Below are 26006 nucleotides of genomic sequence, written 5' to 3'. Positions count from 1 at the left end.
TATGTAAAGCAAAAAAAAAAAAATTTATAACCTTTAGGTACTTGGTAATTAAAGAAGGATGTACAGATATATTTTTTCAATTAACAAAGCCAGATGCAACTTAAGGTTTTAATAAATCTACATTTGGGGAATGTCAGCTATAACGTTTCTTCAGTTAGATTAACAGAGAGAATGGGCATGTTCAAATTTTCCATTTCGCTTTTTTTATGCTGAATACAGGCTTTAGATTTAGCTTGTAATTGAATAGAGGACTTAGGTCAGAAAATTAGTTAGAAACCCTATAGCTCAGCTCCTAACTGTACCAGTAATCTCAGCTGTGGAGATATGGCTCCGAAGAAGTATTTCTGAGTACGAACTGGAAGAGCAGAGCGAGAACCCCAGGGGGGATGTCAGGATAACGCAAACAGCTGCTGGTTGCGGAATTCTAGTTCTATATAGGCTTTAAACCAACAAACCCTTGATAAAATATTAGTTTTTGCAATTTGCAGAAATCTGCCTCTACTTTTGCCTGCTTGTAGACATAGCTATTGCAGCTTTAACTATTCATGAGCTTTTAAGGCTATAGATACATTTAAATGTGTATAATATAAAGCTGCTGAAAAATATCAGAAAAATCAGGTATGTTTTTTGGTGGAGGGCTACCTGTGCTTTAACTTGTTCTAGAATCGGGCACAAGTAAATGCATAGTATTTTTAAGATACATTTTAATCCAGTGGGGTTTTTCTGTGAGCATTTCATCCCTCTAAGGAGTTGATGGTCAGCATTAATTTGCCCATTTTTGAGAACTGTGTTAGATTTTTACCATGACTTTGCTTTGTAAAACGCACCTAGGATTTCATTAAATATTTCACACCTGTATTGAATAATCATACTTCCTAAAGGCTACGATTCTGTACAGTATTTGTAGGACCCTTGTATTCTATTTCCTTAACTTCATGATATCTGTACAAGTGTGTACGGCACTTCTGTGCTGCACGGACAGATATTAATCCTTATATATATATTTTTTCTCTCCTGTATTTAATTCAATGAGCTATGGTATGTGTAAATGAACTTAGTAGCTGTATATCAGGAACTGCAATCTGACTTGGACTTCTGCTTGGACAAAATAAAAGCATTTTGTGCACCTAATTTTATATTTGGAGACACGTACTGTTTATAAAAAGGAAACCTGCACACTGGTTAAAAGGTACATTGTTGTCAGAGTATAAATTACACTGAAAATGAATATGTAACTTTCCACTGCAAAATTTAATCTTTACCTGCACCCATTTAGGACAAGGGAACAGGATATGTGGCCGTGACGTGGGGCTCAGCTGCTGTCGGAGGGTCTCGTTTTGCCATGTGCTGCACCTCTCAGAAGGTACTTTTAAAGCTAGCCTAAGGCTGATGCCAATCACAAAATCTATTTTTGTCTGGAATTAACATAGCAGGAACATCTGCAGTACTTACTGTGTATTTTCTAGATGAAAATTTACTGTTTAAGTGTTAAAAGGATCTTCTTCGTGCACAGCACTGGGCTTTGACTTTATACACTTACCAAGTCAATTATTTTCCCAGTAACAGATTTGCTCCTTTTTGCCCCTCCGGGGATACAACCTAGTGCTCTCTTTTCCTCTCTCTCATCTACATGGGAATCCAACAGTTCATTATTGCAAACTATATTAATCCCCTCCTCCTTTTTTATTAAAAAGGAGACGACGTTGTCTCAGCTGTGAGCTGCTTTCAGCCGTCAGAGGCGAATGGGCTGCTAAGCATTCCCCTTGCTTCAGGCCACTCTTCAGCATCACACAGCTGAAACGGGGTGCGTTTCAAAAATCACACTTTTCCTGAAGAAGCCCACAGAACATGCTTGCCTTTTTTAAAAACAAAAGAAAAAAAAAAACAGCTTTCGTTTCAGGCTGTCAATTCTGCAACACTTTCCCTCCAAAAAACCTGGCACATAATATGCTCCAGGTTCAGTAACTGCCAATAGGGGAAAAAAATATAAGGGAAGATGAAAAGCTGTTAATAGAAGACTCAGTGAAGTGACAGTAATAGCAGAAGAAAGGGCTGCTTCAATTTACTTTTCTCTAAATGGCAGATTTCTTGAAAAATACCTGCAGCTAGTCTCCATCTCTACAAACACTGACAAGTAAAATGAGCATCAGCACTGCCTATTTACATGTCTGAATTTTACTGTACAGTTTTGGTGGAAACTACGAGAGAGAAAAGAAACAAACAAAAAAGCCCCAGCAAAATAGCAACTTCTAAGTCCAATTGCTTACTGAATGTTGGTCTTTGCATTATTTGTGATGAGTTTATAAAATTGTATTAGAATTACATGCTAAATACTTGTAGTTAGTGCCACATTTAAGCTTACACAGTCCTTTATACAACTAACTTCTGTAGTAATTAGTATTTTAATAAGAGCTTTAAAAGTTATTAAAATATGTATACATGTATATGTGTATATATATAAAAAATAATATCCTAAGTGGCAGGTCAACAGAAATACAATTATGCACAGTAAGCAGCAGTAATATGGAAAATATTCCCTTAATAGCTAATAAGCAGGAGCAATAAAGAAAAACTCTGTATTGAGGGAAAATATCCAAGATAATTGGATATTTTGAAGTGTTAAATAACTGAACAGAACAGTAAGTTTCACTGGCAGCTCTGAAGTGTACCCAAACCCATGGAATTTTTATGATGCAAACAAATCAATAGTATTGCCTTTGCTAGGAAGCAAATTAAACAAAGCAAATTACATAATGACATTAAGAGCAAAGAAAAAAAAATCTCAACCTCGAAAATGCTGAAGAGAGAGAAATATGCACAGGAAACGGGTAGCATAGGTACTATTTTTTGACACTGTGGTCGGATTTGTCAGAATTAGCAAGCTGCTGACTGTAGTTTAGGATTAGCATCAAGAACAGTGGAAAATTCTTGATCAGGCTTTGGCAAATGCTGACAACTATGGGTATTTCATGCCTCAAGCAGGTGGTGGTTACTCTTCTGCCCTCAGCAATGACTTAGAAGGAAAATTCTGTTCTTTTTAATAGCATTACCAGAACCGAACACTTCGGATTCAGGTGGATACTGAACACTTCAAAAACAGCATCAGAAATACTGCTCTGTTTCCTGCTGTCATCCCCTGATCACTGGAACCTGACCCTCAGTTGTCCCTCTAGCGCACTAGCCCTAGGACACAGCAGTGACACAAGTCAGAAATGTTATTTCAACTTGTTATGGGAAAATGTACAAGCTCAGCACGCTTGAGGCCAAGCCAGATACATCTTCAGGGCAAAGACTACAGCCCCTTGAAGTTCTGTTTTACTATTTTTTACCAAAATATGAATATTAAAAAGGTTAGCATAATAATTCTTACCTTAGCTCTGATTATAGGCTCTTTCTTCTTTAGGATACCAGATCCGTAACAGCAATAACTTTATATTATAATCACATTAATAAAATTTCTCATTTAACAGGTGGATTATCTGCTTCACTGATAGCATGAGAAAAGCAGAAGAATTGAGTGATAAATCTGTTAAAACAGGAAAATCGCTTTAGCTGCTTTTTTTTATTAGTTAGGCTGTGCCAGGAAGTCTGCATGTTTTTCTGATTTAAGACTTCAGAGATGAACGGAGGAAAAAATCTACATTCAAACCACTTCCAAACAAACCAATTCCAAACCACCTTCCTAGGACACTGTCTAGGTTCCGTCCATAGCTCCAAGTTGTTCAAGAATGAGGAGTCTTTCCAGGAAACAGCACATACCCTGACTTTAGAGGACTCCTCTCTGTCGACAAGCTCCCAAACACACCCCGCCCACGAAAACCCCCATTTTCAGCAATTCAGAATGGAAACGCAAAGAAGTAATTGGCAGAAAAGCCTCCTTTTTATTAAAACTTCTCATGTTACAATGATAAATGGTGGGTTGTCACTTTTTAGGGTCAGGGAGCCAGGCTCTTGTAGCAGTGACCAAACTGTGTTAAGGATTTTGAGCCCAGCTTTCTGTGCCATCGTGTAGCACCCCGTTACGGTCTGCTTGGAACCTGCAGTGCCAACGCACCCACGAAGCGCTTCAGAAAAGGTATGTTCAGTAACTGCTCACATGCCACCTTCTTTCTTTGCTAAGTAACAAACTTATTCATCCAATTATTGAATAATGCCTTGTAAAGACACCAAAATTACAATTACAATTCACTCATTTTCCTTTTAAACCCCACCCCAAACCCTCAAGGAGTCATGCCATAAAAAAGCAGTCCTCTTCCCCCCCTTAAATGTTAGTAAGAAAATTGAACCCCTCACAGAAATAAACCCCTGCTTTGTTTGGTCTACTTGGATCCTGTAGATAGCAGGGCAATCAGGCCTGATGAAGCACTTATAGAAAGAATATAGTTCCTGTAGGGAAAAGGTTAAGGATATAAGCTTTTAAGGTACAACAGGCAACCTCTGTTTGCACAAAACATTTAGCAGAGCATGTCTGGAGAAAAAAAAAAAGAAAAAAAAAAGATTGAAACTGTTTTCCTCTGTGGGATGTTGAATTTACAAGCGTACTTTAAGACACCTGCAAAGTTTAGTCTGTTCGTTTAAAAGAAATTATAAATATTGTTTATAATTTTAGTATTGCTTATACAGGTCTTTCATTAACATATGCAGCACTTACTGGCAGTATTTATTTACTTACATGAAAGAAATAATTTTACTTGGGAACTTTACTTCCTGAAACTCAACAATTCTGTAATGTAACAATGTAAAAGCATCTGGCAGCTAACATGAATGCAGCATTTCTCTGTGGCTGTGAACTGCTTCCTAAGTGCATAAAACATTATGTTTGAAATGGCAGCACCACAGGGATTTCTCTAGATTGTCCAGGTGATGCCTTTAGAACACCTACTGCTAGGTGATAAATCGTTTATGTGATTTGGAGACTTACGGGGTACTCTTCCTTTGTACATTCAAGGGTTTCCAAGCAGAGGCACTTCAAAGACCTGCTTATATCTAAAGAATAATCTCACAACTCAGACTGCAAACATAACTATGAAAAAATATAAGCAGGATTTTAGTTGTTTCAATTGCACTAGTAAAGGATACACAGTTGGGTTGAAGTTCTTCAACACAAAGAATGAAGCAATGATGACCAAGACCAGAAAGAGGGTGTTGTTGTAAAAGATGGAAAAAGTTGTTGCTTCATAATCTGCGACTTCATTTTTCTTCCACAGAATTCTGTATGCAAGTAGAGACATTATTTCACACATTTCTTCTTGAATGTATACCCTGACACACACAGCGTTATGAATAGACTGAACCTAATAAAATGTAGTAAGCTTTGGAAAGCCCTGCACTAGCCTGTCCTTGAGAAAAAGAACTTCTGCTATTTCTAAAGACAGCTGTGGCATTCACTCTTCAGGCAGTTATGAGAAAGCCTGCAGGAAAAGGTGTTTTGCTTCGCAGTTCAAGCACAGCGTGGTTGCTTTATGAGCCCTTCTGATAAAGGTTTCAAAGTCTGTGTCCCTTCATTGATAACTCACTTCAAAAAAGCTTTATAGATGAACACAGAGCTGACAGCACAGCTGCTTCTTACTGGAATATATCAAGAAAACAAGGAGACAGTCTCTAAAATCCTATCTACAGCTTGAAGATACTACTTCGTATTAGAAGCAAAAGAAAGAAGAAAGGAAACAGAGCATTACCTCTCATCCTTCTCCTTACGAGACATCTTCCTGTTGTCTGCCTCAGAAAGCTTGCGAGTAACTTCTTTAGAAACAGCATCTTCTCTCTTCTGTGCTACTCTGCAGGAAACACCATTTATATTAAAGTTAAAAAAAATGAAAAATTATTAGGTCTGTGAGTTACCTGAACCAAACAGACTCCACCAGTACCTGACTCTAAACAATCTCAAGAAAAGAAGCAACAGTTTTAAGAAAAGCTTACCTCTTTCACCTTCTAGGTAAAATAAAGCTCTTCAGCATACTGTTTCAAATGCTTTTACTGATGAAAACAATTGTAAATGCTGTTTTCAACAGCTTCTTTAACAGCTAAGTCACACTTCAAGCAACCAGCAAACCTTACTTGTGCTTGAGGACAAACTTGACGTTCTTGTAGGCAAAAGCCACCAGATAGGTGCTGATGAGGGTCATTACGCTGTACAGGACGGCAGACTGAACGAGATCCATGTGCCATATCCTCCAGTAAAGCCCTTAAAAGAAGAAGAAAAAAAAAGGGAGGGGGATGGGGGGAGTGAGAGAGACAGAGAGAAGGCATTAGGAGTGATTTCTCCCTTTGAGAGATAAGAATTTCTCTCCCGGGGGCCCTGCGTGGTTTACCAGCTCTATATGGGCTCCTGCGGAGCCCCCGGGCGATCCCCGCAGCCGCCGGGTGCCGCTGTCCCCACACGGGGCCCGGGCTGTGGCGAGCAGCCCCAGGGCTCGCCTTGGGCCTTGGGGACCGCCGCTGTCCCCGGGCCCCCCGCCTCTATAGGGGGGGAACCCCCTGCTGCCCCCACGGGCTGTCGCCCCCCTCAGGGTCCCCGGGGACTTCCCCCCCACCCCTTAAGGCCTCTCTTAAAGGTCCCTCTAGGGCCTGTCACCGCCCTGCTCCCCCCGGGCCCGCCGTCCCCTCAGGCCCCGCCGCCGGCGCTCACAGATGGGGATGGCGGAGACGATGAAGGCGTTGCCGAAGAAGAGCGCCGAGGACTTGGCCGAGAGGTTGCGGCTGAAGTCCTGCAGGAGCAGGTCCTCCTCGGACTGCTGCCGCGCGCCGGGGCCGCCCTTGGGCGCCATGGCGGGACGCGGCGACACGACGCGACACGACAGCACCGCGGGGCGGAAGCGCTTCCGGGTCGCGGCTGGGAGACGTGGAGCGCGCGGGGCCGCGGGGCGGGGCGCGGGGAGGCTCCGCCCCCGCGCGGCCGTTATGACCGTTAGGGCCGTTGTGCGCCTTTCGCCTTCTCCCTTTCCCGCCTTCATGTGGCGCCGCGGGCGTGTGGCGGTCACCGGCCGAGGACTGGGACTGGGACCGGGACCGCCGCCTGCGGTGCCGGCGGGTGCGAGCGGCGCCGGGTCTTGAGGCAAGTGAGTAAAAAACCCCATTTCCCAGGGAACGGGTGCCGTTGGGGGCACGGGCGCACGCCGTTTTATTTTTTTTAAACATTCGGGTCCAGTTATTGTGCAGTTTAAGTGCGTTTCTGTGTTATTTTAGCTTTCTGGGGTAAGTATCCTGCAGCCTCTCCTCCTCCATGCCCCCCTCTGAGTCTGTGGAGCTGCAGAGCATCATCCTCGGGCTTTCCTTTAATAACCTCTCTATGGTTCAGTGAAAATGGTGTGTTGGTGGCCTGCAAAACTTTAAGGGTTAATTGTGCTTTCTTGGTTGAAATTCTATAGAGACTTCTGAGGTAACAGCTTCAGGGATGTTTTCCTCATGGTCTAGAGTGTCCTTGGTGAGGGACCATGGTACCCCTTGGCTGCTCAAACAGCACCTTTTTCACCTTATTTTGTTTTGGCTAGAGCATTCCTGAAGACACTTTTTAAAACTTGCAGCTTAATAAAGTTATAGTTTTAAAAATAAATAAACTAGTCCCTCCTGCTTAATTCCTGCAGTTGCTAATACCCTTCATGCGCAAGAGAAAGCGGGAGGTGCACCCTGGAAACGAAAGTAAAGCCGCATAACCACAGCTCACTGTTCATTATAGTTGAAGAGAAGCCTGCAGAGCATTTCAGTGTGGTCGATCTGCTGAGCAACCTGTTGATCAGTACCCGGGACACAAGTGAGGATGGATTTTTATGGCTCAATGTGGTTTGCTGTAACACGCTGCCCTGACAGACTGACACTGCTGATGTTGTGTTGCCTGCAGGCACTTGCTGACACACGGGCAGTCAGGTAGAGTACGTAGGAGGGAGGGCATAGGAGTACAATGGTGGTTTTTCATTTTTTGGAAACATATGGTCTATATGATTCATCACCAGCAAGTGATGCGCTCGCCATACGTGTATTTAGCTGGCCTGTATGGCTTTCCTTTCTCTGGGTGTTAATTTTAGGCATTGTCCTCAGCAGAGGCTTTTAATGCTGTTCAGTATTCAATCGTGATGTCTCCCACACCTAATCAGGTTATAACATTTTCTTCAAGCTATATTTTCTTTCTGTGGTTTCTAAGTATTGCTGAGGTGGTCTATAAATGGAAGAACTTTATGAAAATTGTTAAGAACAGGAACTTAGACTTTTAAATGAGATCTTTTTCCTTATGCAGAAAGTACTGAGGATATTGGAGATGTTTTGGTGGACTGGTATTTTAAGGTCTTTAAGTAACTAAAGCAGTGTGTGTATACTTTGCTATGCTTCTTTTGGATGAATTTCTCTTGCGTGGATCATCTGTATACCTTTGAAATTTTCCATATAATATCCTCCTTCCATTTGAACTGCATCGTTGGGTTATACTAAACTCTTTCAGAATAGCTTCAGCAGCAGTTTTTAAATTCCTCTGGCAGGCAGATGCTGTTTTCTAAAATGGTCTAGATGGTCTTCTAAAATGTACACTGGGGATGGCTACTCAAGCAAGAATGAACACAACTTCTTGTTTTCTAAATATTTTGTGTGTAATGTAGTTACTGTTTGTATACTTGGTCAGTGCGACCAGTTGTAAGAATTTTTCTATTAATGAACACTCTTCGTTTTTCCAGTAGTCTTCAACGCCTTAGGCGATTCAAAATAGAAGATTGTTTTTAAGACCTCTCTAAAAAGATTTGATGAGGGCTTTCACATTTCCCACCATAATGTATTTTATCTATTCTGTCATTGTTGCTTATCTATGTAAAGTGTAGACTCAAAGGCACGTTCCTGTTGGCTTGGGAAGCAGAATCTCTGGGACATGTAATTTACAGTGACTAAGTCTGCTCTTTGGTGAAACTTTGTTTGTAACCTTCTGTGCTAATATGAACCTTAATGTTCCATGGTCTAGGAATGTATGTCATGAGTGTCTTAAACATAGGTATTTACTGCATTGTGATAGCGTGCATGCTTAGGTAGTGCAAGAAAATAGGTATGGAGGCAGAGCACTAGTGAGTCCGTCATTTATTACTATTTTGTTTGGTTAATTGCTGCACTTTCTTCTTTTAGGTATGGAGATCCGAAAAGAAGCAGAATAAATGACATCATGTTGTGCAGAAGGGAAAGTTCTGGAGAGACAGCACAGCGAGGGTGCAACCTCAGGTGGGTCAAGAACAGAACCAAAAAGTTGCTTGTTGTGGTGACTCTTTCCATCACCTTAACAGCATGAGGAATCAGTACCCAAGGACTGAAGAGCTGCTGTAGCCCTCCAGTTCTAGTAGCAAATAACCATGCAGTGATACAGAGTTGTTCCGTGGCTACATAAAGATTGCTTTTTCTCTCTCTTGTCTCTGACTGGTCAGCGCGTGACCTAGGTTATAACTGATATCTGGAGTGTGGGGAGCGAAGGTGGGTAAAAGGATTTGAGCATTCTCGTAGTATGCACCGAAGATCATTTTGTTGTGCTCATATATCCAACTTTCTTCAATGTTGTGATTGCTCTTGGAATTTAAACTTCCTCAAGAGCTTTCTTAAAATCAGATAAGCCAGTGTGGATCTAAGCAATAGTCTTTGGGCCTGTAACTAATGTCATAGAAATTCAGTCTGATCTGCTTTTATTTACATGTTATGCAGAATTATGGGGTGAAAGTAAGTCTGGGAGCTGCATCATCAGTGGAAAGATTGAGGAAGTGGAATGAATGAGCGTTTAATGCAGCTGAACGTTAACAAGTTGTGTTTTCTGCAAAGATGACAACCAGCAGGCAGTAGGGTTGCCAGATTTGCAGTCTTCAGTTAGAGGTGAAGCACAGGCATAGGGCCCAGGCTTATTGTAGGCTGCATAACAAAATCCTTTTAATTGCTGCCTGTGATCACACACACAGAATGCCAGGCAATCAGGAACAGCCATATTAAGTGCTGATGGTCGCTCCCTGTCTCTTTAACAGCATGTAGATTATGAGCAGCTTATACAGAGTCCCCACACTAGGGATGTGTCAAATGGTCTGCCGTGGGCTTATGCTGGCCCATTTCCACAATCTGAATCCCTCTTGGTGGGAGGAAGTCAGCCAGATGGGGTTTCTGAGTCTGAAATGTGTGTCATCCTGGCACCCACCCACATGTTACTGCTCCTTCCTTTAACAGCGTAGGAGGATCTCAATGTGGTTGGTATCACCTGCCACCTCTCTGGGTGTTTCCCGTTCCTTCAGCCCCTTGAGTTTGGCAAAAGCCTTTTGAATCCTACCCATCAGAAAATGTAAGCAGATAATGTGTAGTCAGAAGAGCGGGCCGCCCGTGTGCTGATGACCCTTAAAATGCTAGTATCAAGCAAGAAAAATGAGCTAGAAACTAAAGGATTATGTGAAGAATGTTTGGATGAAGAAGAGATTAAAAGGGAATACTTGTGACTGTTTTTTCTCTTGAGTGGTTATTTGTAGTCATATATAGTACAGACAAAGTATATAGTTTTTACTAATCTTGCAATTGTCAAACACTTGAACTCACATTAACACCTATTTCACTATAACAGTCTGTATAGAATGAAGTACATTGGAATTGTATCTAGCCAACATAGCACATTAGATAACAGTTGAAGTAGAATTAATAAGATTTTTCTATTACCTCTCCTTTTTATAATTATTTAATACTAATGTTGAGAATTGGGGTGCTCCTGTACAAGTGAGATGGAGCTCACCAGTGCTACAGGCATCCCTTTTTAGTTGGAACAGCATGCTTAGCCGGGCTGGCCCTTGTGGGATCCCTGCCCTTGGAGGGAAGGCCGGGCATGGAGCGAGTGCAGGTAGGCAGCAGTGTTGGAGCCAGGGAGTGTGCTCCCGAGTTCAGACGGCCCTGGGTGAATGATCAAGACCCCATTGGGAGTCTGCAGTGTTCTAGTTCCTCTCCTGAGTTTAGCACAAAGTCTGTAATGGGAAGGTAATTCCAAGCTTCCATGTGAGCACTGTATGGAGCCGATCCTAGCAGCAGGTAGCTTGCTTGTGATGACCTTGAGGCTGGTGCAGGTCAGAGCTGGCTTTGAGTAGAATCACTTCAAGGGTGCTTATTTCACAACATATACTTATAGATTGGAGATTACCCCATCAACTGTTTACTGAGGATTACCTTTGTTTTTTCTAGCTAGCGAGTCATGTCTAGTCTCAACCTGGATATATGTTAAGGGAAATTTCTCCAAGTTATGTGTTTATTTCATTTGTTTGCCTTTTTATTATTATTCCTAATTTAAAAGACCATAGGAAATGTAAGAAAAAAAAGTCTAATGAACAGAGTTGTTTGAAGGATGCAGGATACTGCCTTGCTCTGAGGGGCTGGATTCAGCAATGCTCAAGTCTGCCAGTTCTAGAAAATGAAGCATTTACAGTGTATTCCCACACAATAGGTTCTTCCCTCAAGAAATATCTTTCAAATGCACATTCTAGAATGAGAATGTGCAGCACAGTATCTCTTCTACCCATAATAACTTGGTCTCTTTCGGATAAAGAGCATCTGCTGAATATAGCAATACATTTACTTTTTTTTTTTTTTTTTTTTTTTCCTCCCCTCCCTGTGTTTTATCTCACACTGTGCTTTAATTTATGTCTTCTGCAACTTGTCGACTATATCCAGCTGCTCTCAATATCCATGACAATGAGGCTTCAGGGCTCCAAACTGCGACAGTCTATAACTTGCAGTGCTGAGGGAAGATGTGCAGGATTGCAAAGCAGTGTGTGCACCTCTTCTAATTGGTGACTAAGAAAAAAGAGGACCTCTTCCCTTCTTTCTTCCGGATGTTTTTGCATTGCTTATCAGAGTTAGAACTTTATCATACTGCTACAGTTGATGAAACTACAGCTGGCACATCGGGGGCATTTGATGCACTTGAGAATAATTACAAATTGGTTACTACGGTTTTCAGGCGGCATAGTTAAGTCTGAAGGTTTGAATATTAGCAATATATCCTGAACCCAGGTTTCTGTGTTCATCAGGAGTAGTGAATCTCTCTTGCTCATTTACTTCATTTCTGGTTGAAGATTTGGAGGTTGCTGTTTTCCTCCCTGCCCTTGGAATCATGCAGAGATTGGGGGGAGGAGAAGTCAGATTTTTAGTACTCCCTGTCTTGCATAGCAAGTCTCGATCCTTTTGGAGGGATGTGTGTAGATGGATCTCTGTGCTCCTTCGCCTCTTCCACTTCTCAAGGGTGCTGCATGGCTCCCCTTGCTCATTAGAACGTGGATTTTACAGCGTTCTAGTGAAGATTTTTCCTAGTGAGCTAGCATTAGCTGTTTTTCTTGAATGTGAAATACTACAAGGCCGTTGCCTTCCATATATCCCTGTAGAATGTTTTGGCACTCATGATAGAATGGCCATTGTTTACCATGTAGATGGTCACCTACCTGCATGTTTTACATGGAACCAGGTCTGTTAATTTTAGACCTGTTTTAGTGTTATTTGGCCAACAATGAAATAAAAAGAAATGTTCCTACTCTTGTTTAAGTAGGAGCCAGCCAAAAGGAGAAGAAACAATGCACTGCCACTCGCACATTAGTTCTTGCCTTGTGATTAGACCCATCTGTTCCAGAATCACAAAAATGTAAAAATGAAAACCCACAGATTGTATGAATCAGTTTATTTACATGCTTATGAGGTTAAAAGACGGGCAGTTGGCCTCACCTGTGTAGATCTGTGGCATGCGTGCAGCAACTCAAGAGACTTCCACGAGAGGGTGCTCCAGTTCAGCAAAATCTCCTCAAAACCGAATGAGTGTCCCCATTGTGTGCATGCTTGCTGCCAATTTATGTGCTCGTGTATCCAAGTCAGCTTAGAAATTGGAGAGATGCCTTAATGTGCAAGGGTGTCTGTCCGGTCCAGTAAGCAGATACTTCACAGTATCACATATCCATTCGTGTAAAGGCAGTATTTCCAGAGGTCCTATTCACACTGCTGAAAGACTGTCTAGTGCCTAGTCACAAAATACTATTCAAAATTTGGATTTACTTTGTTTTGGTTTGGCCTACTGAAACCTGCTGCTTGCTCCTTAATACTGTCTACAAATGTATGCCTATTTATTTTTTATTATTATTTTGTGTTTTCCTGTTTTGGAACGTCATTAGTTTGCCTTTCAAATTGGTACAACACTGGTACAGAAGAAAACACCATCTAGAAAAGTAAGTTCTTAAATGATTAAGTATTACTGATAATAATTTTTATTTGTTTTTGTAATAAAGTTATTATTTGTTTTATAATAGAGTAAGTAAGGAACTGTCATTAAGGCTTAAGTGTAAGTTGTACAGTGTTACTGTACTGCTATGCTAAAAGCACTAGAATGTTTTGCTGGATGTATCGGCCAAAGTTCTAGGTCCATCACTCTGAGGCAGTCCTAGAATAGCAAGATTTATGTGTATAACTGATTAACCATAAAAAGATTTCCAGGAAAAAGACTGCTTTTGAATCATGCATGCCTGTCCCAAATCACATGTCACTTACAGATATTCTTGCATGACAGCAAGATAACTAAAACTGTGTTGATATTCATATATGCAATGTGTATGTTTTCTTTTTCTGTGAAATGGTGATGTCGCTGAACTTTTGAAGCTTTATTAAATAATAGAAACATGGAATGGTTATAGTCTAAAAACTATTAATTATTAGCATGAGATAGTAAAGGAAGGTGAATATGACTTTTAATATCACTAGCTGCAAATTTGGAAGTTGGGTCTGAATTCAAAAAGTTTCATGTGCTGATACTAATTGGAGTTATTCTGGTCTTGATACTTTTCTGGAGCTGTGTCAAAGAGAATAATGTTAAGTATATACTGAAGAACAGCACCACATAGTGAATATATGTCTTTTAATCTGCAAGAATAATTCACCTGGACTTTTATAGCAAATAAAGGAGTCCTTTCCATTTATACCAGTGCTAGATGTCCATAGGTGAGCAGTTTTGTCATTCCACATGGGTGAATGTGCCTTCTCATTTTTCACTTGCTTGTGGATAGTACCAGAAGAATAATCTGGGTTTATATTTTTTTTTCAGAACCACTGTGGCTGGGGATCAGTGCTATCCTCCAAAAAGCTAATTACATTTATCAGTCAGTGCAATACTGTGCTGCTAGCTAAGATTTATGGCTGCCTCTCTCAGCAGTAAGAGATGAGAAGGAGTAGCAATTACTATTGTTATTTACTTACTGATCAACTTGGCTGTAATCTAATGGCATTTTCAGAAACTATTCTTCAGTGTGGCAATAGGGAAGTTGGCTGGTTTTAGAACATGGATTTTTTTGAATATGGTACAACACAGGTAGCCCCTACCCAGGGTCCCAGGCTGCTTGGTGAGCTGTGACATGCAGGACTTGCCACCACCAGCAGGTCCTTCTGACCTGAAACTGTATGCCAGCAGAGCCAACGTGTGGTCCATTTCCAGCATTTCCAGTGGAAAAACCCAGGTGAGCTAGACTAGGCAACTTATCCCTAGGTGATATCACTCCATTAAACCCAGGCTTAATAAACCTGCACTGCCCTCCTCTCTGCATGATGCTGTTATGGGAAATGCCTTTTGTTTTTCTCCTTTGTGTGAATATATTAAGCACTTCTTTGTTTTTTTTTTTTAAAAACAGGAGATTACTTGACCTAGGATTAAGAGCGTGGATAGAAACATACTCAAAGATACAAAAGTATCAGTATTTTTATCTATTCAGCTTCTAAATGAGGGGAAAAAATGTCCTTATACATCAACAAACTCTATTTATTTTATATATTGTGATGAAAAATGGACTATTGTAGAATTACACAGTTCATGCCAAATCTGTTAAGTAAAGAAGAGTCAGCACTTCTCCCAGGCAGGCTGAACTGAAATGAAAACCTAAACACCCGCAGAGTTCTGGATAGATGACCGAACTAGATACTGCAGCTGAGAAAAATATACAGAGTCTGTGCAAGGTATACTTGGGATTAAATAGCCTCAGAGGAAAGGAGAACACACAACGTATCTTTTGTGGCCTTGCTTCCCAGTACCCTTCCAAGTCGCGTTTACTCTTGCTGACTTCATTTTGGCATCATCCTTTCAGAAAAGGAAAATGAACTCTTCTGTAGTGCAATGCATCTTAAAAAAAACTAGTTTTCATTTTGCAAATATTTGGATACAAAAGGAATTGCATTATTCTTTTTGTTGCTAAGAAAAATGTGTTGAAGCCTCAACACCTTCCTCTTGCTTTTTTCTGATGTGCACATTTGAAGTTGAGTTCATTCTTTTGTCACTGGATAAGTGAAGTGCGCATACTGATTAGTCCCTTATTTGCAAGTCAGAATTGTAAATTACTGCATTTGCTCTGATGCAGTTTGCCATCTGAAAGAAATAATTAGAGCTCTCTTTTCTCTTGCTTAAGATTTAACCAAGTATTTAAAAATGAGATCATGCTTTCCTGGTGGTCGGAGTTTCTTTATATGTACGTGTGGGGCAACCTCAAAATTGCTGTATGATCTGATGGTGTGTCATGATGTTTTTCCTTTAATTATACATTTGTTTGGAGAAAGACGGTTATTTTGGGCCTTGTTCTTCCCTCAGATACATCCTTACAACCTCACTGTGGTGGGAGGTGTGCGTATTTGACTGTGTAGCTGAACCATCTGTGTTATTTATTTATATCTCACCCATGAAATAAGCTATTACGAGCAGATCATTTCTATTTTGGCAATTCTAAAATAAATGCCAGTGTGTATACAGCTCTTCCTCACTGAATGGGGATATGACAAGTTACAAGCTGCTGTGCTCTAACCTGTGTGAGGTTGTGTCTGTGTGATGCTTCAGACACCCAAGAGTTGCATTAACGCTGCTTGACCATTATGCAAATTTGCTTTCAGCTTCTCTAGACCCGAGTGCCGTCTTTACTCAGCCTGTACTGTGTCATTACGGTGCGAAGATAAAGTCTGTCAATTCTTTGTAGCAATGGCATGTTTTCTTTGCAAGTGCAGCTGTGCAACACCTTTGGAATGCACTGTGAGGCTACTTGGTCATCCTGAAAGGACAGTTTTGTTCCAGATACCTCTATTCTCTGTATATCTAATTGCACAAAGTCACTGAGCATTTATATAGTATGGAACACTGGTTTATTTAATTTAAAAAAAAAAAAAAGTACAGGTAATGTTCGGAGTGAATGTTCCATTGATCTAAATTTTAGCCTTTGAAGTAATTTACCTCCTGATAATCATTTGGAGGGGTTTGTTGGCAGAAGCATTTAATTCTGGCGTTGCTGAGAACGATGTTCTTCACCTTTAAAGGTTACCGTGTGAGTAAAGGACGGTTTACTGTGACCCATGGCGTTGCTGCCACCCGTGCTGCCCTTCGGGAAGGGGTCGGGCAGCCCTCGGCCCACATCCCCGTCATCCCCGCGCGGGAAGGCCGTGCAGAGGCGGAAGGCGAGTCCGCTCCAGGAGCGGCTTCGGGATCAAGCCGACATAAGCGAGTGGGGATCCCGAGGCGGCGCGCTCTGAGCGCTCGGTAAGGCGGAGCTCCGTGGCGGCCGCGGGCTGCAGGGGCCCCGTCGCTTCCCGCGGGGCCGGGCGCGTGTCCCGGAGCGCCGTGGGGTCGCGCAGGGCCTCCCCGCGGCCGCTGGGGGCCGCTGCGGGCCGGGCGGGCGGCCGGCGGGGGCGGCGCGGAGCGGAGCGGAGCCGCTCGCCCCGCCTCGGCCCGCGCTCCGGGAAGCGATATTTAACCGGGCCGCAGCCGCACGCGGGGCGCACAGGAGCCGGCGGCCTCGGCGCGGCGCGGCCCGGCCCGGCAGCCGCCCACAAGTAAGCGCGGGGCGGGGGGCGCGCCTGGAGCGCGGCGGGCGCCGCCGCTTCGTTTTCCCTTTCTCCTCCCCGCGCTCCGTCTCGTTCTCGAGGCGTCGCTGAGCGGAGGCCGAGTGCCCCGGCTCGCGGCGGCGCTTCGGGTGCGGGGCGGCCGCTCGCGCTCCCGTTCGGGCTCGCTTTGCGCGGGGGCCGCGCCGGGAGAGCAGCGCCGGCCGCTGCCGCAGCGCTGCTCCCCGCGAAACTCGGCGTGCGGCGGACTGCGCCCTGGCTCCTACCGGCTGCGTTCGGATGTTACAATGCTCAATTAGGAACGCCAACATATCCTGCTAGCTGTTGCCACTGGTTTGTATTTTTAGAGATGTTGGGAGATTAACTCCATGCGATAAAGCAATTCTTGAAAAACAAAGAAAAGCAAAGTCTGAACGTTCCAGTAATGAAAAGAGCAATAACAACATTGAATTACGTTAAAGATAGAGCTGGAAATGACCATAAGGCACTTACTTAGCTCCTGGGCACAGTGGGACTGCTTGGATCCAGCGTGATCCTCTTATACAGCAGAGATGCTGTTAGACCTAAGCACAGTGAAGTGAAGCATCTGATTTCTCGGGCAGTTGAGTATTTAAGACCTTTGGAATTATTGGAAGTTTTAAGGAACTGAATGTGAGCAAGAGAGAACTGCCTAATGTGTCCATGGAAGAATAATAGAGTTCAGCAATTTTGAAATTTATTTTAGGTAGCTAATGAGTGTATTGATATTGATTGTCTTAAATTTAACCTAAAAATAGAAAACTGAAGAGGTACAACTTCTTTTCTTTATCCTGGCAGTCCTGATAATGCTCTTTCACAGGGTAGTGCAAAACCCTTATCAATGAATGTTCCAAAATAAATAATAAAAAAAAATCAGTGAGGAATTTTGAAGAACTTTTTTTTTTAAGTATTTAATTACTGCTTTTTTATCAGTTTTCTGAGAATTTTTCAAATGCAAGATTGCTTTGCTTGGAATACATGTTTCCAGGAAGTAGCCCTTAATGTGCTCCACTCAAAGCTTGGAGGTTGCATGTGAAGAGCCCGAAGGATGTTTAATTAACTGTAATCAAATATTGCAAGATTCTTGATTAAAAGGTATGAGCTTTCTGATGACCTACTAGACGTTTTTATTAATATGTCCTTCTCCTTTATTAGAAGTAGTTACCCTGTTAATGTAAGTAATTTGTTTTCCCAGCGTTCGTGATTGACTTCTCGGTGCCCCCGCGCTCCTCGCTGGCTCAGCGTGCGCCGGGCGCGGGTGTCGTGCGGGTGCCTGCGTGCCCAGCGCGTGAGTCACGGTGCGGGGCGCCGCGTGAAGCGGGAGCGCCGGGCGCGCCGGGGACCGGGTGGCAAACGTAGGAGGAACAGGCTGGGAGCGCTTCAGCTGCCGCCCTCATAAAGCCAGCCATTAACTCTTGCCCCCGCTGACTTCAGCGTGAAGTTTGCCACTCGCTCGTGTGAAACCAGCCGTTGTGTGATGGTGCTGCTGGGGGAAGGGTGCGATTACGTGAGGGAAGATGTGCATGGGTAGAATAGGGATGTGTAGGTCTGTCTGTCAGGAGGGAGGAAGGAAGAGACGGTGTGTGAGTGTTTTGGAGCGTGGTGTTCACCTCCTGCGCCCGAGGCCGTGCGCCTGCTCACGCTTCCGTTCTGGGGTCCGGCGTGAGACAAGGCAGCACGACACAGCGCTTGCCTTAGCGAGTCTAACGAGCCCGAGTGCTGTTTAGTAATAAACATCCTCGCAGGGAGGAGGGCAGCAGTTCCGCCCCCCCTTCCTGCCCCTCCCGGGACTGTTCGTGCGTGCCTGAGTGTCTCTGAGACATCGTGTGTGAGAAGACGATGAGTGCGTGTTTGGGATTAATTAGCTCGAGTTTAGCTGGTTTTGTGCTTTACGTGCCTAGGGGCTACCCACAGTCACAGAGAGGGGAGGAGTTTGCTGTTGCTGGCTTGAAATCCTCTCCAGGGGTGATCTTGTTCGTGTCAACCATGAGCAATTAGAGAGATTAACTGTCTTGTTTTCCTTTCTGCCCTAGACTGATTCTTGTGAGGCTCTGGGACATTTGAAAGTGATTTGGAGAGAGCAAAGTCTGTGTGTGATGGACACGGAACCAAAGCCAGCGTGTGTCATGCAGCAGGCTCACTGCCCAGCAATGAAGTGCCCTCCTTCCGAGGACTTTCCTCCTCGGGTAAGACTGTCTGAAAAAATCCCCCCAGTGAAGCCTTGCTTCAAGAAGAAGCAGCAAGTGCAGAAGAGACTGGACACAGAAACTCTCCGGGCTTTGCGGCCAATCTTTACCAGTTTGCTGGGAGCTGGAGCGCTGGATAGAGTCTTTGTGCCCCGCGGCCAAGGTGGTGGTGATAGTGATTTATGTGAGCCTGCTGTGAAAAAGGCTCTGGAACTCGGCTCTTCTTGCCCCCAGCCAGAAGGTAATGTGACTGTGTTGATGCCAACGGCTCCAGCTGTGCAAAGTAAACTGCCAGCAGCTCATCCTTCTCCTGGGCATCCTGAGCAGGAGGTCCAGTCAGGAGAGCAAGGCTTCTCATCAGAAACTACTCCTGGAACTGCTGCTACTGCTAGTAACGAATCATTCCAGGATCATCGTTTGCATGCACCTTCTAGCGATGCTGCAGCTTGCCCCTTGTTCCCAGACAAGATTCTGGAAAGCTATGCATCTGGCTTATTCCAAGAGAACAGCTGCCCAGTGCAGTACAACTTGAACCCAAGTGATAAATTCAGTGCTGGGATATTCCAGGGTAAAAGTGAAGAAGCTTCTCTGGATCTGGTATTTGAGCTCTTGAACCAACTGCAGTATCACACCCATCAGGAGGATGGAGTAGAAATCTGTGTGGATTTCCTGCAGGGCACTTGTGTTTATGGCAGTGACTGTCCCAAACATCACACGGTGTTGCCGTATCACTGGCAAGTGAGAAGGACAGCAACTCAGAGCTGGCAAAGCGTGACCAATGATTCCCAGGAACATCTGGAAAGACTCTACTGCAACCCTGATAATGACAGGATCAAAGTGAAATACCGGTAGGTACCTGAATTTACTCCCTTACTGGCAAAGCCAAGAGTGCCTAGCCAAGAAGCAGTTAAGAAATACTCTTTTTTTTTTTTTTTTCCTTTGACATGTAGTATACAAGTATTTTGCAGACCCTGTGGTGATGTTAACTGAATGATATATAGCAAGTTTGCCACAGACAGAAAATTGTCACACCTATTAAAACTGTTGCTAAATATCTGCAGGGTGTTATTCGCAGCAGAAGCACTTGAAGCATGTGAAAGGAGAAAACCTCAATTCTGTAAAACTGAGAACCATGAGAGACTGTTGTGCAAAGTTGTACTTGATGTTCCTAATTAGCCTTGTCTTGTGTTGACATGACGGGATGAACGAGCCTTTGCAGTCATTGAGATGGGAATGATGCAGCAGTGCTTTCTGCTTTGTGATTCTGAAACGACTGTATGCGATGCAAGCACAATTGCCATAATTACATTCTAAAGAACTAAAATTAGATGCTGTGTTCACTTTCCTATAGCTGATAATTTATGGTGATGTTTCAGCTAATTCACTAGGAGTTACCTGGGTAACACCTTCAAAAATGTTGATCTACTGTTTACGTAGTTTCACCTAAAAATGCTGAAGTGTACATTAGAAGTTCTTGCTTCCTCTGTGTAGTAGTGTTTTCTAGTTTCAGAAAATGAGTAGGCAAGCAGCAAGTGTCCCTGGTTGTGTTCTCAGGTTGGACTAGATCCTGCCTGCTGAGCTCTGAAACAGAACTCCTTTCAGCTTTTGTAGCTCATTTTGAATAGTAATGGAGAGCGACAGTGTTGACAAGATCATCGGGTCTAGGTAGTCCCTGTTCTTGTGAGTGCAGGGCGTGGACTCTCAGTTTTCTGAGTACTGAACACTTTCTTTTTCTGGAGGAAATGTGTAATACAAATTTCTCATACCTTTTCTGCCCTATCATATTCTTTAAGCCTCTGGTGCAATTCTAGCAAGAGTCGGATTCAAAATGACAGTTCCATAGTCGTATAGGGAAAACTCTTTTTTTTTTTTTTTTTTTTTTGGGCACCTGAGTCTTTTGGGATTTTTCATTGCCCCTTCCTCTTTCCAAAATTTATCCCTTCTTCCTTAATGTTTTAGGGCAGATTTATTTTTATTTACTACATTGACGTTTCCCATTGGGCATCAGAGGCCCAATCTAATGGTCAAGATCAGTGCAAGTCTTTGCGTTGACCTGACCAGGTATTGCATTACACCTGGAAACTCAAGTTTTATCAACTTTGAGATTCCCATGTGGACTTAATCCTTTCTGTTGAAGGTAATACCAGAATATAGATATCCCATACTGAAAAAGAAATAAATAATGCAATATAGGAAATAATCATATTCTATATAATTGCCTTGGATAAATATGCCAGTATATTTAAAAAAAAAAAAAAAACACCTGTAACTGCAGAGCAGAATAAATCCACAGCAGAGACGTGCATTTTTTCCAGATATTTCAAAAGATTTCTGAAAACAAATGCTCAGAGGAATAAGACAAGCCCATGCAAGTCATTAAAATTTGAGCTCTGCGCAAATGAGTGAAAAGTCCTTTTTATTTTGTCAAGCATATATCATAGAATCCATTGCTACACACATGATCTATCCATTCTAAATTATGGAGTCAAGAGTGATTAAAAGAAACAATGCTTCCCCACTGCTTAATCGCCCTCTCCCCATGCTGCAAAGCTGGCTGCGTAGTGCTCTGCCTGCACGTGTATTTCGCAGGTTTCCAGTCTGGTGAGTATTTTGGCATCTTGGTACACTGAGTTTCCGTCTGTCCGAGCCGGTCGGGAAGAACTTATCGGGATTATTGTCAACCACGTTACATTCTGTTACCATGACTAAAGTCGGAGAGGCAGCGCGATCCCAAAGCTGGGAGCACCGGGGCACGGCTGCCGCGCGCTCTGCGGGCGCCCCTGCCGCGCGACGGGTTCTTGCAGGGTCAACTAGCGTCGCCCAGGTTAAGCAGCTGGCTACCCAGGAACATTTGCCTGACTTTTTTCAGAAGCAGTTTATTGAGAGTAAAGTGATTTTAAACATTTTTAACCCAATTTTGGTATCCCTATACACCTGCTGATTCTGCACCCTGAATTCCCTTCCTTCTCTTAAATGACCTTGAGAAGATAATTGCATCCATTGGTGCTACGAAATCATACCTGAATACAAAGCTGAGGGTTTGCTATAAATTTACAGAGTCTTCAGCCTTTCCTGTGGTTATGTAAAAAATTACTGTGGAATTAGAAATCGGCAAATTCTGCAACTCACATATGTATCTTTGGGGTTTCTAGATAAGTATCAGTAAGAACGTAGAAATGAAACTTTCTTTTTTAAGACTAGAGCTAGTTGCAAACAGTGAATCTGATATTCCTTAAAAACTTAGACGTAACATGGTTTGATGTAAGGTTTTGAAGTGGAGGTGTATCAGAGTGAGTCGTCTTTTATGCAACCCCTTGCCTGAGAAGAGCCTCCTGACCCTTCAGACATGGCTGGCTTGGCCGGTGCGGGGGCCTTGCTAGTGTCCCCATGGTCATCACGTGCCGCTTCGCCCGCTTGCGATGTTGGGCGTCCTGGCAACAAGACGCAGAAGCAGCAGGGCGAGCCCTGCCCGGGGACTGGCCACCACGCCGGAGCCGCTCGCGTTCACGTGGTGACCACGGTATTTGGCTGGAGCTCCTAATCCTGGTGGTCGGACTGGCTTTACAGGCCTCTCTGTGCAGGTTGCGCACAACGCGGAAACGCCTCTTCAGCAGTCTGCGTGTCCAAGAACGCCCGACTAGTAACCAGGGGCGGGAGCTGCTTGTGCTCTTTTGTTTTGGATGCAGTTTGTGGCATAACAGCAGGTACCGCAGGCTGCAGCCATCGCTGCGCCCGCCGCGGGGAAGCGGCGCCGTCCGAGAGCTTCTGGCCACTGGTCAGCCAGAGAATAAGCTCTGAATCCAAACATGAGTTTCTTCAGGTAGCTGTTTATGTAAACCTAGCCTCATACCCATGCTGTTGAGATGAGCAGGGTAACAAACGTTCAGCTGGTTTTTTTTTTTTTTTTTTTTTTTTTTTTTTTTTTTTACCTAAAGGGACATGATCTTAAAGTAGGAAAAATGGTAAAGCTTGTTTAATTCCTTCTTTGGCATACGGCTGTTTCAGATAATCAGTTACTGCAGTTTATCCTCAAACTGAATATATAGCATAGTGATAAATTAATTTTTCCCTTATATTTTTCCTTTCTTAAAATTTATGAAGAATTTATAACCACCTACCAATATCTCTAACCACGGAGGGGATAGGAGCACCTCACTGGGGTGAGGAGAGGCCTCAGCCTGGTGCTCAGAGCCCAAGGCCAAGTGCTGCTCTCAGCAACAAGAGCGTCCAAGCTGTCGAATTTTAAGATGCCCTTCAATATGGGGAAATACTTGGCTGCAGAACTAAGCTGTTTCTCCCTGCACACCCACCTGTCCGATCATGCCTTTGTTGCTTTTCAAAATACTTACATCATGACTTGCTGCGTTAGGATGTGATTCAAACAACTGTGCAGTTCCTGGCCTTCAGACTTCGCCTGAAGTTTCCATCCTGCTCTTGGCAAAGAGGGATGTCCTTGTGTCTGTCCAACTGCCTGTGCCCCGGCATACCGCAACTCCCATGAAACAGCAGCATCTCTGAGTTACTTTAATTTTTTATTTAGCAATATTCTGTAAGGAAAAAGCCCTGTAAGAAGTGTAATAGTTCAAACAACAATCTTTTGTAGCCAAGCTCTCTGAAATCTGAAGCTGACGTGATTGTTCAGTCTCTTTTACCCCCAGCTACATCTGGGTCTGTGTTAAATTACACCAGAATCCTAACATACAGTTTCAGTCAAATTTGTGGGAGCAGTAAAAGCCTCAAGTGTGGTTAAAGCTCCGTGTGCTCTGTGAGCTGCCTGGTGGCTGGGGCAGAGCGGAGCCCGCCCGGCACGTACGCCGTGGGTGACGGGTGAGCCAGGGCGCGCGGCGCGCGCGCCCAGCCAGCGTCAATACTGCCTCTGACCCAGTGCTCTATCAGCTGGCGTGCGGAGGGAGCTGGGCAGAGAAGGGAAGGCAGCACAAAAACAAGCCCCAGGAAAGCGCTCTGCTTGGGTCTGGGCTTCACAGGGTGCTGCTACAAGGTGCAGGCTTGACTTTAAAACCACAGAGCCCCGTGGCCTCGTCCCTCTCGTTCAGGGACTTCTGACTAGCTGTGACCCACTGAATAGTTAAATTTACAGAGTTATCTTGCTGATCTGCACAGCTGCCACAGCGTATGAGATAACTCCTGTTATTGATAACACCGGAGATGAGAAAGCAGCTGAAAAGTACTGGCTTGTGATTTGTGGGTGGTGGTTCTTGAATGTACACAGCTGAGTGGTTTTGAACTTCTGAATTCCTTACTGGAAGGAATGCAGTTCAGAGACACCAACTGAAAAAGCACATGAAGTGATTTGAGAAGTGCATGCCTTGTGCTTTGTAAGAGTGCGTCTCAAGGGATTTGTATTTGCCCTGCTTTATGGCACCATTTACATATGAAATAAAACTAATTGGCTTCTAGCTATACAAATCTAGGGGAGGTTTGGAGTGCTGCACGAAGCTGTCAGGGGAATTAGTAGCAATCACTTGTATATACCTTTCCTGGTTTCACGTCAGTAAACAGATGACAGTTTTGGAAACAGCTGTCACCTGGCTTCAGGTTGAGGTCAGTCTGTTCTGTGTGTACTCATGTTAATAAAACAGTCCTTTCTGAAACAAAGATTTATGATTGTTTCAGACAGATTGCCGGGAAGAATTGCTTACAGGTAATCCAGCCATCGTGATACTGGAGCAGTCTGCCTGCCCGGGGCGGTAAGGGTGAGGAACACAAAGAGTCTGTACAATTATTTGCTTAGCAAGAGCAGTGATCCTGGAGTTTCTTCTCGGTTAATACATGTGTGTGTTGAAATTGGTAGGAATTTGATTTGGGTAATAATTACAAAATTTACTCCTTGTAGTCAGCTCTTCCAGAGAAGATACCTTTGCTGGGAAGCCCCATTTGGAGGAGGTGCACTTGAAACATCCGTTTGGGACATTCAGAAACTGAAACATCTAGAACTGGTGGTCACTAGTGAATGTTAGACTTCACTTGCACATGAGCATGCTGTTAAGTGTTGATTAAATGGATGCAGTGTCTTTGTAATAAGTCTCAGAGGTATTTTCCAGTAATTAATCCTGAAACTGGATAGAATTCCAAAAAGAAGAAACAGGCATCTTTTTTTTTTTTTTTTTTAAAATGAAGCCTTAGCCTGCAAAGTCACTTGAGTGCTTTAGATTGTGTTCCGCTTTGCAGCTTTTGGTAAATGAATCTTTCTCTTGAGCAGCATGAAGACCCTCTCTTTACCAGTGCTCTTGCTTGTCAGTCCAAGCTGTGCAGGTGCTGGCTCTGGGATATCTGCCACAGATTGCTGACCCCGCAGCAAAGCTAGGAAAAGAGTGGCTTTTTTTTTTTTCTCTCTCTGTTTATTCCATTTTCAAATGAAGAAATTGCGCTTCTTGGACAGTAGCAAAGCTGCTGAAGCAATAGTCAGAGCCCCCTTTCCTTTTGCTCATGGTGTCGGGGTGTTTCAGGGCGCGCTCTTCCACACGCTCAAATAGGTGCTGGTTTCTACTCCCCCGCAGGGGTCAGCCGGGCGGGTTGGCCCGGCCCGGGCGCTGCAGCCCGCTTGCCCTATCGGTTTTACAGCTACTTCCTGTGGCCGCAGTGATACAAAAATTAAAGCAAACAGAAACCCTCTCCGAACCATCCCCTCGTCTGGGGCGGCTGGGAGACCTTTGAAACTTTGAAACCAGCAGTGTACCTCAGACAAGGACATCCATGTTTATCCTCTAGTACAAACAGAAGGTGCAGCTTGGATTCGAATTATGAAATATGGAACACGCAGTAATCCTCGGAAGATTTGAATGTGCTTCAAGTCCTCGTTGCTGCAGATTTTGTAAGAACTTCATAGCCGTTCGCACCACAGGGCGTTTTTAGCGCAGAACCTCATGTCCAGGCCTGGCCCGCAGCGGGTGTCCCGGGAAGAGCACGGGAACAGAACAGCCACGCACTGGTGTTGCCCTGCCCTGCTCGGCCAGCACTTACAGTCAGAAA

General features: G+C 43.8%; 2 protein-coding genes across 3 annotated transcripts in view; one reads left to right on the top strand and one right to left on the bottom strand.

Moving 5' to 3' along the window:
• Positions 1-3860: 3860 nt before the first annotated feature.
• On the bottom strand, positions 3861-6804 carry SSR3 (signal sequence receptor subunit 3). The gene is made up of 5 exons (XM_088530472.1): positions 6629-6804; positions 6058-6184; positions 5679-5777; positions 5080-5211; positions 3861-4386 (listed from the first exon to the last, which is right to left on the bottom strand). The coding sequence occupies exons 1-5, from the start codon at positions 6765-6767 to the stop codon at positions 4320-4322; spliced, it is 564 nt and encodes a 187-aa protein (XP_088386598.1). The 5' UTR covers positions 6768-6804; the 3' UTR covers positions 3861-4319.
• Positions 6805-7040: 236 nt separating this feature from the next.
• The window catches only part of TIPARP (TCDD inducible poly(ADP-ribose) polymerase), a 33989-nt gene continuing 15023 nt past the window's right edge, over positions 7041-26006 (top strand). Inside the window, exons 1-2 of one of the 2 annotated variants that reach the window (XM_088530461.1) lie at positions 7041-7058; positions 18864-19864. In XM_088530461.1, the coding sequence (XP_088386587.1) occupies positions 18927-19864 (938 nt within the window). In that variant the 5' untranslated portion in view covers positions 7041-7058; positions 18864-18926. Of the gene's footprint in view, positions 7059-16788; positions 16804-18863; positions 19865-26006 lie in introns of those variants that run through there. The other variant, XM_088530460.1, reaches the window with a different exon arrangement.

The sequence above is a fragment of the Tinamus guttatus genome, unplaced genomic scaffold (genome assembly GCF_059628265.1).
Source record: "Tinamus guttatus ecotype Peru unplaced genomic scaffold, ASM5962826v1 Tinamus_guttatus_pri_ptg000376l, whole genome shotgun sequence".
Lineage (NCBI taxonomy): Eukaryota > Metazoa > Chordata > Aves > Tinamiformes > Tinamidae > Tinamus > Tinamus guttatus.
This window is presented reverse-complemented; position numbering and strand designations above follow the sequence as displayed.